This window comes from Sylvia atricapilla, chromosome 5 (genome assembly GCF_009819655.1).
Source record: "Sylvia atricapilla isolate bSylAtr1 chromosome 5, bSylAtr1.pri, whole genome shotgun sequence".
Classification (NCBI taxonomy): domain Eukaryota; kingdom Metazoa; phylum Chordata; class Aves; order Passeriformes; family Sylviidae; genus Sylvia; species Sylvia atricapilla.
This window is the reverse complement of record NC_089144.1, coordinates 22,517,160-22,535,325: the sequence shown is the minus strand read 5'-3', so window position 1 is coordinate 22,535,325 and position 18,166 is coordinate 22,517,160. Positions and strand designations below refer to the sequence as shown.

Genomic DNA, 18,166 nt, shown 5'->3' with positions numbered 1-18,166 from the left:
CCACTGATAAGTCACGTTAACTAACTGCAAATGCAGCAGTGCTTAAGTGAGACTAAGAAAAGAAAGGGAAGTTTTATATTCAAGAAAAATCTCATTCCTACATTTTGTTATAGTTTCTGATTCCCTCAAGAGCACAAAAATTTAATTTGTCCATTACAACAAAGCCTCAAATTAGGAATATTTTTTATTCTACCTGCATTTTGCTTTTACTGGTTCTGTTCTTGAACACTACCAGACACCCACAGTTTTAAATGTGTTCCTTTCATTGATTCCAGGGAATAAATCCAAGTTTCGATTACCTGCATGCTCTGCAATCCTCTTTAACATCCCCATTCTTCATCGTCCAACACCACTGATTATTTATAAAAATTATCTTGCTAAAAACCAGCACTTGTGACACACAGAAAAGAAATAGCCGAGTGCTGGAACCCTGGGCATGGAGAATTTTAGGGTTTCTGTGCTGACAGGCACTGACCCCCAGGCAAACCCTGCAGTGACCTGAGGCCATGGAAAAGGCTCCCAGAATTAACTAACAGCACTGGGATCGTGGGTGTGGAGTTTGGATAGAAGTGTGTGATAGCACAGGGTGGGAAACTCAGAGTTTAAGGGTTTAGAATACAGTAATATAGATATAAAGCAACATGGAGGATTTAGGGCGTGGGTTAAATTCTTCTTTTTCACCTTCTTCTCCATGGCTCTGGGAGGTGTTTTGTAATTGGGTAGAAAAATCCTCATTTTGGGCCACGGATGGTTGGTTATTGGGTTAAATGTAAAAATAATTTAGGTGTCATTTCTTAACCAGACAATTAGTGCTTAAAAGACGTTGTAGAGAGAGAGATGAGGCTCCATTTTTTACTTTGTAAGCTAGAAGTTACAGCTTGTGAGACTTTAACAAAAGTAAGAATTAATAAACATCTGAGTCCAAACATGAAACTGCATCTCTTGAGCATTTAATCCTAGCTATGACAGAAAAGAAGACAAAAAAAAGGCAACAGCCAAGCACCTCAGGATGAACCAAACCAAACACTTGGCCTTGGCCTTCCCCAAAACCTGCAATTTGAGGGATTTTTGGGGGCACAATTTCTCACCTGCAGTGGGGTCATCCTGGGGGATCCTGACCAGGGTGTAGCACATTCCAGGCTGGTTGTAGGCCAGGCTGGGAGCTGGGATGCAGCAGATCACATCATAAGCATCCGATGGCTCCATCTGCACTGTGACCCTCTCCAGCAGCTGATCATTCAAGGTATTCGTGCAGTCAAACTGCAGCAGCCAACAGACAAAAAGACTTGGAAATGCTTCCTTATCAAGAGTTTTTTCCCCCCAAATCAGTTAAAATCCTCCATGGCACGCAGCAAATTTCCTGTGCCAAACACTGCTGAGCTCTAGGAAAAGGGGGTGGATTTCCTCACCTGGAAAACGATGTGGTTTGGGAACACGTGCTTGATGCAGCGAACAAAATATTCTGTTTCTGCTTCTGTGAGCTGCACCGGCTCTGAGGACTTGAACAAAGGACCCAGGCCCTTAAATTCTGGGATAGCTGCCAGTTGTTCTGTGCAGGAAGGAAAAGAAGATCAACAGGGACAGGCTGTGATACTGCCATCATCTCAACACTTCAGAGAATCCCAGAATGGTTTGGGTTGGAAAGGGATATTAAGGAGAACTCACTTCCAGTCCCAAGCCTTGTTCAACCTGGCCTTGGACATTCCAGGGCTACAGCTGCTCTGGCAATTCCAGCCCAGCCAGGAATTCCCAATTCCCAAGATCCCATCCAGCCCTGCCCTGTGGCAGTGGGAAGCCATTCCCTGTGTCCTGTCCCTGCAGTCCTTGTCCCCAGTCCCTCTGCAGCTCTCCTGGAGCCCCTTTGGGCCCTGGAATGTGCTGGAAGCTCTCCCTGGATCCTTCCCTTCTCCAGGCTGGGAATTCCCAGCTCTCCCAGCCTGGCTCCAGAGCCTGACATTGGATCCTTTTCCTCTCCAAGAAATCAATGGACTGAGAGGCTTCACTTAGAATCTCAGGAATCCATGAAGGGTCTCCCTTCCCTTTCCCTCTCTTGTCTCTCCCCATTTTCCATAAAATCCCTTGGAATGGATTCTGAATGTCTCAAATCCCAGAATCCCAGGAGCAGTTTGGGTGGGAAGAGACCTCAAAGCTCATTCCAGGGACAATTCCACTACCCCAGGGTGCTCCAATCCTTCCTTGGACATTCCAGGGATCCAGGGGCAGCCACAGCTGCTCTGGCAATTCCAGCTCAGCCAGGAATTCCCAATTCCCAAGATCCCATCCAGCCCTGCCCTGTGGCAGTGGGAAGCCATTCCCTGTGCCCAGTCCCTCTGCAACTCTCCTGGAATTCTGGACAGCCACTGATCTCTCCTACCTTGAAATATATCCTGGCGTGAAGGAGCCACTTTCTCAGGTTTGCTTGTCACCAGGGCAATCTCTGTGGAGGGAAAAAAAGCAAACACTTTGTGCTTTGTCTCAACTAAACCATGCAGGAGGTTAAAATGCCATAAAATCTCCACTAAATGTTCCTTACATTGTATTCCTCATATTTATTGTATTTCCTTATATTGTATCCTCGTATTTATTATATTTCCCTATATTTTTCCCACATTCTGCTGCAAACCACTGCCAGTCTGGCTCCTCACACACTTCATTTTTTTTTTTTGTGTGTGTGTGTGTGTAAATATTCGATTAAAAGCAGAGAAAGTAAGTCTGAGTTATGAGGAATAAACTCAGCCCTGAAGAGACAGAAAAAAAATTTAAAGGAGGAGAAGGGAGAAAAAAGATGAAACCAAATGTTGTTTGTGCTAAGTGAAGATGCTCAAGAATTGTGCAAGGACATGGAAAAAGGCCAGAGAAGTGACTGAGAGCTTCTGGAATGGCTTTTTTTCCCAAAGGCTGGGAACCAATAAATCCTTATTATGCACAGACTTGCCCCTGCTAATGAGACCAGCAGAACAACAGCAGCCCCAAGGCTCTGAGCCTTGCATCCAGTCCATTTTCATGGAACTGGGTGGATTCCATTACCTGCTTTCTGTTCAAAGATGGGGGCTGTTGCCAGGGGAACTGTTTTCATGTCAAAGGGTTTCTCTGAAGGCTCCAGTGTGTACTGGTGCAGGGCTTTCTCCATCCCAGGAACAGAGACTGTCAGCCCTACAGAGGAGAAAGGCAGAAAAATTCAGTTTTTAAGAGCTAGAAATGCCCCAGGCACTGTTGATACACAGGAAAAACAAAACAGGCAAAGTAGAAAAAAAAAAAAAAAAAAAAAAAAAAAAGCTGCTCTGAAGATGACACAAAGTCGCCAAGTTTAGGCAGTTCATTCCCAAGAATCTTACATGGATTAATAAAATCCTCTGCTCACGTGAACAGTCAATCACAGACATAAAATGTTTTTACAACCAACCCTCATCCTCGTTTTGGATTGGAAAAGATGGAGCAAAAATGAAGAAATTTATGCCAAGTGAAGGAAGAGCCAATGAAAACCCAGCTCATATTCCTGCCTCCATTTATTTCCCAGACCATGCTTCTCAGATTTAGATTATTTAGAATTCCCAAAGAAGCTGTGGCTGTCCCTGGATCCCTGGCAGTGTCCAAGGCCAGCTTGGACAGATTTAGATTACTAAATCTACCACTCAGCACAAACACTTGGCAGGGAGGTGCCAAGGCCAGAAAAAACATGTGAGTTAAGAGCTCTGAGTGTTTTTTTTCCTCTCACTGACCATTAAAGATGTAGGCAGCATTCAGAGCCAGCTGTCTCTGCTGCAGGACATTCAAGTAGAAGGTTGCCCTGTCCCGGACTTCATCATCACTGTCCATCATGCACCTGTTTGGGGACAAGGGGACAAAGTCAGCCAGCTCTGGACATCAGAGAGCTGAGTTAAAAATGGCACTAACAAAACTGGCTTTGATACTGCAGTGATCAGTCAGAGCTCCCTCAAGAGATTTTCAAATTGTGCAAAGATGTGTTTGCACGACACAGGAGTTGGCGTAACTTCAATTAAATCATGAACACCACACGTCTTAACAAGAAACATGAACCTGTGACACCTCTGGAGACACAAATGTTACTTATGAGTCACCTGGATGAGAATTTTCTTGCGTCAAGGGGTGTTAAAATGCTCATATGTAGGGGGAGGGTGACTTTTTATATAGGCAGATATTGATGGAGCAAGGGGGAACAACTTTAAACCAAAAGAGATTTAGGTTGGATGTGAGGAAGAAATTCCTGTCTGTGAGGATTGGGAGGCCTTGGAAGGTGTGGGAGATCCCTGAATCCAAGGCCAGGTTGGATGGGGCTTGGAGCACCCTGGGACAGTGGAAGGAGCACCTGCTGTGGCAGGGGTGGCACTGGCTGAGTTTTAAGGACCTTCCAACCCAAAGCAGTCAATCACTCTGATTTATTACCCTCTGAGCAATGTTCTCAGAACAAATTCCCATCACATGTTTCCATGACTAATCTCATCCTTCATTCCTTGTGATCCTTCCTTCCCCTAGCAGCCCTCTGCTCCCTATCCAGCCATGCAGGAAAAGTGGAAGAAGCATTTTCCCACTCCCCCAGCTGGGATTGACAACCTCAGGGCAAATCCCAGCCTAGTGTGTCACCACTCACCTCTGGAGCAGCACCAGGATGCTGGGGAGCAGATTCTCATTCTGTGCCCCAAACTTTGCCAAAGCACTGACAGCAGCTGCAGAGAGAACAGGGAGGTGTCAGAGGAGCCCAAGTTCTGCACAAACACATCTTCACAGTCCTGAATTTTCAATTTTTCCACATTCCACACCATAAACCTTGCAGCAGTATGGGAAGACTAAACTGTTGCTGTATTTCCACATGGAAATAGTTTTGTGATTGAGAGCAGCTCTGAAAATCTGTTCTGAGGGAGTTCTCCTCCAGATCTTTGTTGAAGCTCTGTGGAATTTTCCAGTTCTTGGCCTTTCTGCCATTTGCACAGATCCCACTCAAAATAAGTCTGCTTTCCACATAAGCATCCAGTGGTGATCAGGGCCAGGCCACATCCAGAGGCTCTGCAGGGAGCTCAAACCTCTCAGCAACCACTTAGAGCTGCCTCTCTAAAATAATCCGATTTCAGCTTGGAGAAAATCCCCACCCAGAAAGAAGAGGAAGCTGTTTCAGGAAGTATAAACTTATGACAATGACATTAAACAGGGAAGTAGCAGCGTCCTCTCCTCGTGTGTTACACCTTGAATTCCAGCAGGCACTCAAAGGGTCTAGAACCAATAAATTGTTTATGGTTTTTTCTTTGAAATGTCTTTTTTGTATTATTTGCATTTATATTTGTGGCTTTATAATTTATTATATTAGTGTTTGTAATATAGTAATATATATTATATATTATATATTGTACATTTTAACTATAATATACAATATATATAATGTATAATAGATAGAATATATTATGCTATACTATATATTCTATAATATATACACTATATATTCTATTATATATTATATGCTATATATTCATATTAGCTCTATTACTATATTATATAATACAGTAATATTATATTAATATAATAAACGGTTTGTTGCATTATATTAGCATTGTATGAATGTATTATTTATAGATTTGATTATAAATATATTATAACAATATATACCTCAATACATTATTAATTATATAGTAATAATTATTATTATAGTACTAGTATTTTCAGTAATTTTCCCTAGTCTAAGTAAAACAAATTCAAAGCATACAAAACGCCAATGCTATTTTGGTTTTACTGGAACCAAGGTTAAGAACAACTCTTCAAAATACATGTTCATTAAGAAAACACAAGGAGAAGACTCCAGAAAAAAGACTTGACCTGGGAGGAAACTGCACCACCACCTGTCCCCTTAATTGGTGCCTTTTATCAATTCTACTCATTTCTTAAAACCTATAAAAATGTCCTCACCCCTGGGGGAACAACCTTTTGTAGACATCTTTCCATAACTGCCCCTGAAGGCCTCTGAATAAAACCTGCTCTTACGTTACCTTGCCATTACACCTTGCAATGCAACATGCAACCAGAGGTTTGTATTCTATTATCATCTGTTAAAACCAGCTGGGGCAGTGTTTCTTTATCCCTTCCAGGGCCCATCCTCCCTCCAGGGAATCTGCTGTTCATGGGCCATCCAGGCTCACTGCATGGCTGATACAATTCCAGCATCCCATTGGGAGAGGCTCCACCCAGGGGGAGGAGCCCAGCATTCCCACCTGGATAAAAGCTGAGATTTGGAACAGCAGCACAGCCTGTTTGCACTGGATTCCCAGAGGAAAACCAGACCCAGCTCAGCACCACTGGACCTTCAGAGGAAAACTTCCCCCTCCTGCAGGATCATTGCTCCAACAGAACCACATCTGTCACTGCAGGAGGACTGGACTGGGCTGCTCCCAACACCCTGACCAGCAGGGGGCAGCTCGTGTTCTGACCCTGTCAGGGGGTTATTTTTTGTCCTACTGCATTTTTATTTTAATATTCCTAGTAAAAAATGGTTATTCCTATTGCCATATCTTTGCCTGAGAGCCCCTTAATTTCAAAATTATAATAATTCGGAGGGAGGAGGTTCATATTTTCCATTTCAAGAGAGGCTCCTGCCTTCCTTAGCAGACACCTGTCTTCCAAACCAAGACAAGAGCTCCTTACCAAAATCATCTCGAATTTCATTTCCAGGTGGAGAAAAAAAGACCAAAGAGCCAGAATTGCAGCCCTGGAGCTGCACTCACCAGCCCTCACAGCCTCGCGCTCCAGCACCACCCTGAAAGCTCCCAAACAAAAACTTGCTCTTACATTACCTCCTCACTAAAATCATCCCAAATTTCACTTGCAGGTGGACCAATGAGCCAGAATTCCCGCCCAGAGCTGCACTCACCAGCCCTCACAGCCTCGTTCTCCAGCACCACCCTGTTGAAGATGAAGCGGATGTACTTGGAGGGCGCCGGGGTCCTGGGGCCCTCCTTGCCCAGCAGGTGCAGGATCTTGGTGGCCAGCACTGTGTGCTCACAGTCCTCGATGAACTCACACAGGTGAGCCAAGCCTGACTCCTTGCTCTCAGGGTTCTCCTCGATGATGCTGATGATACAATCCACAATGGCTCTCTTGTACTCGAAGCCACCCTGGCAAAGGGAAATCAGGGACAGTGACGCTCGGGTTGGGGTGATGCTCGGCTCCCTCATGCTTCGGTGACTTGGAGAAAACAATCATTTGTACAAATTGGGGTAAAAAAAAGTGGCCTGGATGACCTCACAGGGCATTCCCAGCCCTCTGAGCATCCTCAGCTCAAATGATGGTTTAGGATTTTAGCATTTGTATTTTTTAAATCCTGTACTGCTTTAGGGTGTAACTCTGAACTCCACATAGTGTCAGTTAACTGTCTCAGCATTTTGATCAGACAAAACAATCCCTCTAGGCCTGAAATTCAAGGACACTCCACAGCTTCAGACCCTGGAAATTATAAACAAAAGTGAATTAGGGGGAACAAACTTAGAATTGTCTGAAAAACTCGTGGCCATTGTTCACCTTGGGTGTAGCCTCTGGGAGGCTTCTGACTGCCTAAAGTGTGATGCCTTAAGTCTTAGCTTTCATATTTTCCAGATTCTTTACTGCAGAGCTATAAATCTCTGAACTTCATATTAAGTGTTAGCAAGTTCTCTTCACAGTTCCATCAGACAGAACAATCCTTTTCCAGCCCCAGAATCAAGAACACTGTTGCAGCTTCAGGTCCAAAAAAGTACAAACAGTGAATTGAGGAGAGCAAACTGGGAGGATGGGACTTCATAACCTGAAGCTGTTATTGGCCAATTAACCCCAATATTTAAATATGTAAAAAACTTATAAAAGTGTGAAAACTTCTGACTCAGAGTCCATCTTGGGTAGAACCATGGCCAGGCTCTTGTACTGCCCCAGGCATATCCTTAAACACCTTTAAATAAATACCTACTTCATTCTTTTATCACTGTCTAAGTTTGTTCTAGGTAGCCTCTCAAGGCATGAGGTGCACCCATTGAAGGCCTTTAATAAATACCCACTTCATTCACTTTATCTTGTCTACCCTCAGTTCTAGGCAGCCACTCCAAGGCATCACTAGTTCCTGAGCATTTCACACAAGTCTGACCCACCAGGTGTAATCACTAATCTCTCTGTGAATCCACTGACAGAAGAGACCCTCTTCATCACCAAGCAGCTCCAAATCTGCCCAAATCCCTCCCCAGAGCAAGTGTGACACTTACATCATCCCTGAGCATGTTGGAGAGGAAGGTCATCATCACGCTGTGCTTCCGAGGGTACTTCTGGCACAGGGCACTGATGGCCTGCACCACCACCACCTGCAGGAAACACAGAAGGATGTGGGTCATGTGTTCATTTCCCCAGGACAAACTCAGGTTTCTAGCTCAAGTTGTCACCTTGATCGATTAAATCCACGTAACAAGGACCAAAATCAGGTGGTGGATTCTCAGGGTCAGCGTGGAATAACTTTGTGCCAGGGTGCTGCAAGGCTTGGCTTTGCTAAATACTGGGATTTAGGATGGAATGTGTCAACTCAAAGGCCTCCCCTCCTTCCTTCCCTCTGCCCAGGCACGATCATGATCCCATTTTAACTGGTCACATTCTGTCATTAAAACTCTTTGCAATTTCAAACTTATTTTTCTCATAAAAACAAGGACTTGAGACCACTTTAAATAAACTGATTTTGCAGAGCTGTGCTCCTTATGATGAAACTGAACCATCCTGAACCAATTTATTTACAGTTTAGTCACTATAAAACTTAAAAATTAGGTAGAAATTTCTACTTAACACAGTTTCCTAACTATGCATCAAGACTGATGTGATCTAAACTCAGAAAGAACATTCAAAATCCTTCTTCCTCTCTAAAACAACCAGAAGGAAGATTTGCAGGATACTGCACAGGAGCCAGGAATCCACCAAATGATATTTTTCCTTTCTTGGAGTGGTGGGAGGAAGGCACACAGGATATTTAAGCAGGGAAGCTCCTTCTGAACTTTACTCTGCTACACTAAATCACCAAAGCATTGACAAACAGGAAAAGCTTCATAGAAAAAAAAAAAAAACAACAAAAACAAACAAACAAACAAACCACAACCCAAGAATGGGAGAAAAACCTGCAGCTGAAAAGAGCAGAGGCCTCCTCCAGTGCCACACCTTAAACTCATCTGAGATTTCTGACACAAAGGAGGAGATCTGTTTCATGAGCCTGTCCACGCTGCTCTCGCTGCCAGTCTTCAGCAGTGTTGTGATGGCCAACGTGGCGATGCTCCTGTTGGAGTCTGTGATGAGGTTTTCCAGGTCCAGATTGCAGGCAGTGACTGCAGATGGATGCTTCATGGCCACCTGCAAGGAATACAAAATTCCAGAATTAGGTGGGAGCTGTGGCATCTTGCAGTTCAAGCACTGGATGCAATCAGAGCTCAGGGGTTTTGGTTACAGCGTTTTAAATGGATTTTAAATTACAGCTCGTGGGTTTGACAGTCACAAATTTTTGCTGCTATGTTGTGCAGCTCTGAAATAAGAACATTTCCTTCACATGGATTTTGTAATATTAAATATCCAGGATTTCCAGCTGAAAGCTCACAAATTTTCAAACTACAGCTTGTTATATCCCTGTGGTCCAGAAATGAGCAAACACAGCCTGAATGCAGGAAAGATTTCTGTCCCACCAGGAGATCTGGTATGGAAAAGCCAATTCTCCAGCACAGAATAATTCCAAATAAAGTCATCCCAAGGGCAGCTGCTCTGCTTGATGTGACACATCATTAGGCACTGTTGGCTGGCTCTGCTCTCACAGAATGAAGCTTGTTTGGAGGTTTTGAAGCACTCACTTTGTTGAGGGTCCGGACGGCTGCGTAGCGCAGGACGGGTTTCGGAGAACTGCAGAAAAGCTGCAACACTGAGAGGAAAAAAAACACAAAAAAAACCAACTAAAACCCAAAGATACTGCCTCTTTCAAAGAAAGGGAATAGAGTAGGAAGTCTAATATATCTCCATTCAACAACACACTGCTAAATATTCATGCAGCTCTATGTATAATTTATCAGGAGCTTCACACAGGTTAGAAATAAACTCCTGGGTTTTATCCCACTACCAATAACAGGGAGGTGGACACAGTTGTCTCTTCATTTCAGTTCTATATTCCAGGTGGAGGAGAGTTTTCCCAGAGGATCTGTGGTTGCATGGGCTGCATGGGCTTTAAGGTGTTTTCCAAACCAAATCACTCCATGATTCCCTCCAATCCCAAATTCCTGAAGCTGGATAAAGACAAGCATCACCTTGTGCCACCTCTATTGCCACTTATGTAAACCTCTGGATGAAAAAAGGGAAAAGGACCTCATTCAAAAACCCTTTAACTTGGGGCTAAAGGCCTTTTAACCCAGAAAATCAGGGTTTGGGGATTATAATTCTGCTGGATTTTCTCTAAATTTCTTCATTTCAGGGGACAAAGGGCTGGGACCAACCTGACACAGCAGGTGCCAGCTCCCTTGCAGTGCAGTTTGGCAGGTGGATGATGGCAGAGGCAGCCTCATAAATCACCATCTCGTGCTTGTTCCTCAGGCAGCTCTCGATGAAGTCAAACAGGGGACTTTCATGGCTACAAACACAACAATCCCAGGATCTTTTAGGCTTGAAAAACCCCTTCAAGATCAAGTCCAAGATTTTTATGGCTACAAACACAACAATCCCTGAATTTTAGGCTGGAAAAATCCCTTTGATTTCAAGAGTTTCATGGCTACAAACACAACAATCCCAGGATCTTTTAGGCTGGAAAAACCCTTTAAGACTGAATCCATGCATTATCGCAGTGTTACAGTTCTGTCTCTGTGGAGACTTCCACCAATACTAAAAACCCCCCCCACTATTTCCAAACATTTAATTAATTTCTGTGATTGAAATCCTGCCTCAGACTTACCCCTCTTCAGATTCCTTGAGGAGTTTGCTGGCAATCCTGATCAGCATGCAGTAGGCAAATTGGGATTTCAGGCCGGATTTGGTGAATTTGTTCAGCATCTTGGAGACAGCCAGGCGGTCGTTTTTCCTAAGGTGATAGAGCAGCCCCAAAGCATGATACTATGGGATGGGAAACAGAGGGGCAGGCACTGAGTACAGCTGCAAAATCCACATCAAGACATCAAAAGAGGGGTAATTGTTGCTGTTTCCTGGCAGAAATACCTTCTAGCCTCAACTGAGCTGAGTTTCCTGACAAGTTGCAAAGATCTGCACATTTCCTTGCCCTTTTCTGCCCACTCTCAACTATTCCTGAAGATCTAAAGAGCCACAAAGTTAATTTCTTTCTTTTTTTTTTTTTTTCCATTAAATATCATAACTTCAAAGGTTTTATAACTTTGCACAGGAACTCCTGCATTTCTAATGAACTCCACATCCAGGATATCCCGAGACCCTGAAACGACAGCTGACCTCACAAAAATCCTTGAGGCTTTTTTTGATGGAAGCACAAAGGAACATTTCTAGTTCCTTGCCAAGTTATTTTGTTTTTTTTTTTCTACCCCCATAAAACTGACTGACTTCAAGGCTTAATGAAGCTGCTAAGTGGCAAGAACCAAGCTGATGTTACAGAACCTTTCTGATCATGAGTCTGCAATAGACAGACTACTTTAATATTCTGAACAGACAGAGTAATTCCATATTCTGAACAGACAGAATAATTTCATCTCCACAGATGCCTAGAATATCTGCGCAAAATAAATTTTTGCTCTTATGATCTTACTGACATTTAGGTTCATCTTTTGCATCTGGCAAATTTTCTGAAGGCCAAGAGATGCTCCTTGGGAGGCAGTGAGAGAATTTCCCAAGCTTTTTGAGCACTCAGATTCAAATCCCTTCTGCAACAACCACAGTGGGACAGGCAGCAGCATTCCAGCTACCAGAAATTCAGCAGGAAAAAGGGAAGAGAACACCAGAGCCAGCTCTTAATTAACAATCTCATGCTGACATCAGGGAAAAGTTAATTATTATTTTTTAAGCTGTCAATTTGTTTTCCACAAATCACAATTTTTTGCTTTTAAAAGACTAAAGAAAAAGAAGATTTTTTTTTTTCCTTAAGTTTTCTTAACTCCCAGCTTGCCACTAAGTCCCCTCAGCATTTTTAGGGACAGCCACCCTCAAACACACCTGTACCATGATGTTGTCACTGGAAGCTGCTTCCTGAGCTTCATTGATCCACCTTTTGACCACGTCATAGCTGATCTTCATCATGTGCTGCAAGAAAAAAAATAAAAATATTGGAGATGAGCTCACAGCAGTTTCACAGCCACTCTTTATCCTACACCCCTGTAAAATGTGCATTTCCTTCCATCTCAGTTTCAAATTGCCACACCTCACTTTGATTAATAAAAAATATTAAATACTGAGATCTTTTCTCCTAAAAAAAAAAAAAAAGAGGAAATTGGAGTGGATTCCTTCATCTTGCCCTCCTGGTGTCTATTAGCAGAAATAACCCTGAATTGCAGTTTTAGGAGGTGATTTCATGGCCCCTCACCAGATAAATTTATGTTTTACACTGCAGAAATCTGAGCATTTTTCACTAGGCTGCATCAGAAATTACAATGACTGATGTACTCAAATCTTAAGAAAGAAATTTGAGGAGAGAAAGGAAACTCTGGTTTATTTTCTTATTTTACAGTGAGAAGAAGAGACATCTCAGAGGAAAAATAACCAAATCAAACACAGCAGATTCATCTTCCCAGCCTGGCAAAATACCAAAATCTTCTGCTTGACTTACCAAGGAAGACACCAGAGCAGAGCTGGACACGCTGGGGACTTTGTCCACAATGGCCTGTTTCATGTACCTCTCGATGCCTTGGAGCATTGTACCCTGGGAAAACAGGGAAAAAGGGAAGTGGGGATGCTTTGGAGGAAGAGCATAAAAGCAGCAGGAGGCAAAAATCCACGTTCAAAAGACCCTCAGCAAAAATCCTGAGTTAATTCTGCAAGGTAGATGTGGGTTTGAGCTGCCTGGTCCTGAAGGGTGACAGTGACAAAATCACCAGCAGAGCAAACCCCAGATCAGAAAGGAGCTTCCAAACCTTCCAGCTGCACATTCCCAGTGCTTCTGGAAATTGCACAGGGCATTGAGCAGAGCAATTCCAGACAGAAACTGGAGCTTCCAAACATTCCAGCTGCACATTCCCAGTGCTCCAGCCCCACAAAGTTCCTGAAAACTGCAGAAGGCACTTATTGGAGGAATCCCAGATCAGAATCTGGAACTTCCAAACCTTCCAGCTGCACATTCCCAGTGCTCCAGCCCCAGACTGTTCCTGCCAGTGCAGAGGGCATGGAGTGGAGTAATTCCAGACTGGAACTTTCCAGGAACTGGAAGAAAGTGGAGCTTACACATATTTCAACTCCACATTTCCAGTGCTCCAGCCTCACAGAGCTGCTGGAAATTACACAGGGCATCGAGCAGCCCTCCACAAAGCAGCAGTTCCATTACTGCTGTAAAAAGCACCCTGCAGGAGAGCAGTTTTGGGACTTTAATCCCCTCCTCACCTCTCCCCCAGCCTGTACTCACATCAGTGATCCTGCACAGAGCTCGGATGGCCGGGCCTCGATAGACATCCTCCTTGCCTGTCATGTCTTTGGTCAAACTGAAACCACCAAAACACATCCTGTTAGCACTTCTGTAACATCCTCACGTCTCAGTCTTTAGGTGACATTCACCTCCTTTAGCTGCTCTGGTTCTGGTTAGCAACAACTCCTTAATAATCAGCTTAATTTGAGAGTTATTGACATCAAAACCTGGGGAAATACAGAACTGTAAAATGCAAATTGCTTGATAGATATAAAATATAAAAAGCAATCCATTGTATTGCTTTGGTTTGTTCAGCTCATTCTCCTTCTTGGTGGTGCTGCTTGTCCTACACAGAATTTTGATTTAGAAATAGTGCAAATTTAGAAAAGTTCAGTTTGGTTTATTTTAAATATTTCTAAAGCTGTTCAGTAATTCAACAACAGATCCGATTTTTTTGCTCTTGCAACAGTTGCAATGGTTGTTTTTGTAGTCGAAAAAAAATTGAGAAAGTTCAGCTGGGAGAATGAACTGGGCTTTGCTTTTCTTTAACTTGCTCTGACAGCAAAGCCACAGCCTGACAATTTCACACAGTATCAAGAATTAAAAAAAAAAAACAACCAAAAACAAAACAAAACAAAACAAAACCACAAAAAAAACCCCAAAAAAACCAAAAACAAAAAAACAACCAAAAAACCAAAAAACCACAACACCCAAAAAACCAAAAAACAAAACAAAACAGAGTAACAACCATTTGATAAACTGAATTCTCCCACGGAGTGGGAACAAAATAACATTTCAGAGGGTGGCACATACTGTGTATCCCAGAATTGATGTATCCTTATAAAACTTCAACAGTGTAGCAGCTAAAACAAACCCAGGGAGCTGCAGCTCCTTTTCTGGGTTATTTTCTGAGTTTTTCTGGGTTCTTTTCTGGGGTTCTGGAGGGTGTCCCACCTGCTGGTGACAATGATGACATCCTCAGAGATATTGGCCATCTCTTTGATTGTGAGGTAACACATTCTTCTGAGGGTTTGCTGTGGAAATGTGGGGCAGAAAAAGGTTAAACTCGACGGTGATTAGAAGTTTTAAAAGAGAAAATAGACACAAAAAAAATCTAACTTTTTCACTGTAAGCAAAACACATTCTTTTCAATCCCAAATTATAAGTGCAAAACTACATTTGATCCCTGGATAAGAACCAAACTCCCTGATATCAAGCAAATTAGAAGAGTAAGACATTAATATTCTGTAAAATTATAAGGACTAATACAAAATTCCATTTCAATTATCAAAGAAGTGATGCAGCACATCTGTACTCAGAAGCCTCATAATTATCAGTTAGAAGTTTTGAAATTTTTGTTACTGTAGAAAAAAAAATTAAAACACATGTGGAGTGTTGACATTAAGTCTTTGAAAACAATTAACTTTACATTTTAAAAGACCCTCTACTTTTTAAAATGTGGACATGAGAAACATCCCAAACACGCTGTACTTCCAAAAATTTTGTTACATCTTTGAACAGCTACACCTTCCTTGGACAAATCTCTAACAAGCAAATCCTTTTAAAATAAAATTAATCAGCTCCACGACATGAAACACATTGCTCTGAGTTCTCACACTCTGCACAAGAGATGACAGAAGAACACAACATTCTGCTGTAATTCCCAAATCCAGTTCCCAAAGCACTCTATGATTTTTAGGGTGTTCTCAGCCTTTGCCTCAATGAGATCAATGCTGATCCATGTTCTAAGCAACAGCAGCTTTTTGATCTGCAGGCAAATTTCAAATTCCATTTTGAATGAAGCAGATGGTGCTTTGCAAGTGGAAGCAACAACCATCAAGTGAGACTGATTTGTAAATTCAGGCTTTGTCATTAGCCTCACTTTTACAGCAGTAATTAACTCAGAACCCATCTCCACCCCCAACCCACAGCACAACCACAAGTTATTATTCAATCCTGTATTTCCAAACCAGGAATTGCCTCCTGTGCAGTGTTTGCCTCCCACATTCCAAAAAAAAAAAAAAATAAAAATCCAAGGGTTTGGCAGCTCCTGCAAGCCCAGCCAGAAGGAGGGAGAAGGAAAACACCTTTACATCATTATGTCCTTACATCATTAGACTGAAACAATCTGGTCATGGCAAAAAAAGCTTCTGTGGCTTCTGTGGTTCCGAAGTGTTCACCCTGGAATTAGCAGAGAGGAAAACCAGGAATTATCCAGCTCCTTTTTCTAATGCCCTCCCCTCCCCACACACACAAGCCAGGAATCTTTCCTTGGAGACTTTCTCCTGGAAGAAACCATCCTCTCCTTCCCAGAGAAATCCACATTACATGGGAATTGGGAATTAGCTCCACTCTAAATGCCCTCCACAGGGATGGAAGATTTCCCCATGGCAGGAAGAGGTTGGAAAACTTCTTTCTCCACTAAAAATATTAATTCTGGATGGAGAGGAATCCTCAGAGTTACCTGGTTCAGCAGGTACAGGATCTTGGTAAGGATGTGAAGGCATCTTCGTGGGTTTATTGGGGTCTCATTGAAGAGCCGTGCCTGGAAATGAAACAGAAATTCTGCTTGAACCTATCCCAACAATAATTATTTCTCTTTCCACATCAAAATTAAATGGATCTTTGTTTCCAGCCAAAGCAGCTTGTTGAGCTTTATTTGTACTTAAATATGTGTCTCAGAGAATGTGTTCTTGCATCTTTAGTTTGCAGCAATCTGAACAGAGCACAAACAGCTCAATTTGCCATCTGGAACGGGCAAAAAATGTCTCAAAATAAAACTTTTTTTTTTTTTTTTCAGGAAGAGCCCCCTGAGATGCCACATGTCTAGATGGAAGGCAGGAGCCACGAGCCATCTAATTATCCTAAAAAAACCCACCCTCTCATTAACTGTAGATAAAATCAATTTATTTACACTCTCTGTGATCTTAAATTAATTCTGTGAATTTAGCCAGCCACATTTCCCCACAATCCTTCTGCAACACTTCCCGAAGGGAAAGAAAATTAATGAAAAATTAATGAACCAGCATTTTCCTGTGATTATTCCTACCTCCTGAAGCACAGCACTCTTCTCTAGATGTTGGAAAGGATTGGAGCCACTACCTGAGGAAAAAGAGACACCTCAGTCGAGGGAATGAATTCCTCACACACCCCAACAGGTCTGAACATGCAGGAACAGCCCCAAAATTTTACCAAATCACCTCAAAACAGTGACATTACTCTTTGAATAACTGATGTTGGCCATCAACAGCTTTGAATCCACTTTCTTAAGTGATATATTCAGAGTTATAGAAAGAATAAACGTAAAAAAAAGTAGAGGTAGAAGAAAATTGTTTGCTATTTTATTTGCCTCCACATAATATTATTTCCTTTTTCTACTTTCCCAATCCACCTATTTTTATTCCTTCAGGCACCAAAAGCACTGAAGGCATCAACACAGGAGCTGCTGATCAGGACATGAAGGAGAACTGAAACCACTTTTCAAACACATAAATCCCTCTACAGCCTCACTTCTGCTCCTCCCAAGCAGGAATTCCTCATTTTCGGTTCATTTATTCCTCAGTTCTCACATCCTAAGCAGGAAGAAATTGAAAACAAAACAAACTTGACCCCAGCTGGGCACATGTGGAGCTCAGAGGGGCAGCACAAAAAATTCAAGGCATCATCAGTTATTGTGGGGAGCACGGATTTAAATTCCAGACCTTTGGAAAGGACTTTCCAGGGACATTTTCTGCTATCCCAGGGTGATCCAAGATCCAGCCAACCTGGCCATGGACAGTTGTAAGGATCAGGGACCAAGATTTTAACCCCCCTTGGGGCCAGAGGTTGCCTAAACTCCCTGTGGTGAATTCCAGATGTGCAAACACAGCCCAGACACAGAGGGTCTGGAAAAGCATCTCTGAGGCCTTTTGGATTTTGCTTTGTGCAGCAAAACAAAGCAGAAATGTTTACTTTGTTTACGTATACCATTGCACCGTACAGCCAGTGATATAAACATAAATACACGTCATCAATTCTCTCTTCCTTTTTTTTTTTTTTTTTTTTTTTGGGATGAAACAGCTGCACTGAGCAGAGACAGGGATAAAATACTCTCTAGAAACCAGCTGTGCAAACAGGAGGAGCAAAGAGACCCCAGTTCCTCTGAAATACTTTGGCAGTCAGTTCTTGCAGCTGAAGCACAAATGCCCCATGAGCTGTGAGAGATGAGAGATCACAGAATGGGTTGGTTTGGAAGGAAATTTAAGTATCTTTCCACTTCCACCTCCCGTCATGAGCAGGGACAACTTCCACCATGCCAGCGTGCTCCAAGTTGACACTTTCAGGAATCCAAGGGCAGTCACAGCTTCTCTGGGAATTGTATTCCAGGACCTCCCCACCTCAGCATCTCCCTCCCCTCAGCATCCCCTCAGCTCCCTCACCTCCACCCCGCGTTCACCCCAACACCCCTTTCACCCCAACCCCCACTGTCACCTCAGCCTTCTCCTCACCCCAGCAACCCTCCCCTCACCCCCAACCCCCGCGTACCGGACTCCTCGTCCTTTTTATCGAACTTCTTGATCATGGCGGCCCCGCTCCGGCTCTCGCTCCTTCCGAGCGCCGCCGCCTCAGCCAGCCCGCCGGAAGCCC

At 43.0% G+C, this 18,166-nt stretch overlaps 1 protein-coding gene across 2 annotated transcripts in view; it reads right to left on the bottom strand.

The window, feature by feature from the left end:
* Positions 1-18,166, bottom strand: part of COPG2 (COPI coat complex subunit gamma 2) — a 22,021-nt gene extending 3,855 nt beyond the window's left edge. Inside the window, exons 1-20 of one of the 2 annotated variants that reach the window (XM_066318892.1) lie at positions 18,065-18,152; positions 16,590-16,642; positions 16,005-16,085; positions 15,650-15,721; positions 14,495-14,574; positions 13,541-13,616; positions 12,752-12,844; positions 12,142-12,228; positions 10,922-11,079; positions 10,470-10,603; positions 9,837-9,904; positions 9,160-9,348; positions 8,229-8,324; positions 6,872-7,115; positions 4,610-4,685; positions 3,720-3,823; positions 3,028-3,153; positions 2,375-2,437; positions 1,410-1,549; positions 1,089-1,260 (exon numbers count right to left, since the gene is read on the bottom strand). In XM_066318892.1, the coding sequence (XP_066174989.1) occupies positions 1,089-1,260; positions 1,410-1,549; positions 2,375-2,437; positions 3,028-3,153; positions 3,720-3,823; positions 4,610-4,685; positions 6,872-7,115; positions 8,229-8,324; positions 9,160-9,348; positions 9,837-9,904; positions 10,470-10,603; positions 10,922-11,079; positions 12,142-12,228; positions 12,752-12,844; positions 13,541-13,616; positions 14,495-14,574; positions 15,650-15,721; positions 16,005-16,085; positions 16,590-16,642; positions 18,065-18,101 (2,149 nt within the window). In that variant the 5' untranslated portion in view covers positions 18,102-18,152. Of the gene's footprint in view, positions 1-1,088; positions 1,261-1,409; positions 1,550-2,374; positions 2,438-3,027; positions 3,154-3,719; positions 3,824-4,609; positions 4,686-6,871; positions 7,116-8,228; positions 8,325-9,159; positions 9,349-9,836; positions 9,905-10,469; positions 10,604-10,921; positions 11,080-12,141; positions 12,229-12,751; positions 12,845-13,540; positions 13,617-14,494; positions 14,575-15,649; positions 15,722-16,004; positions 16,086-16,589; positions 16,643-18,064 lie in introns of both variants that reach the window. The other variant, XM_066318894.1, reaches the window with a different exon arrangement.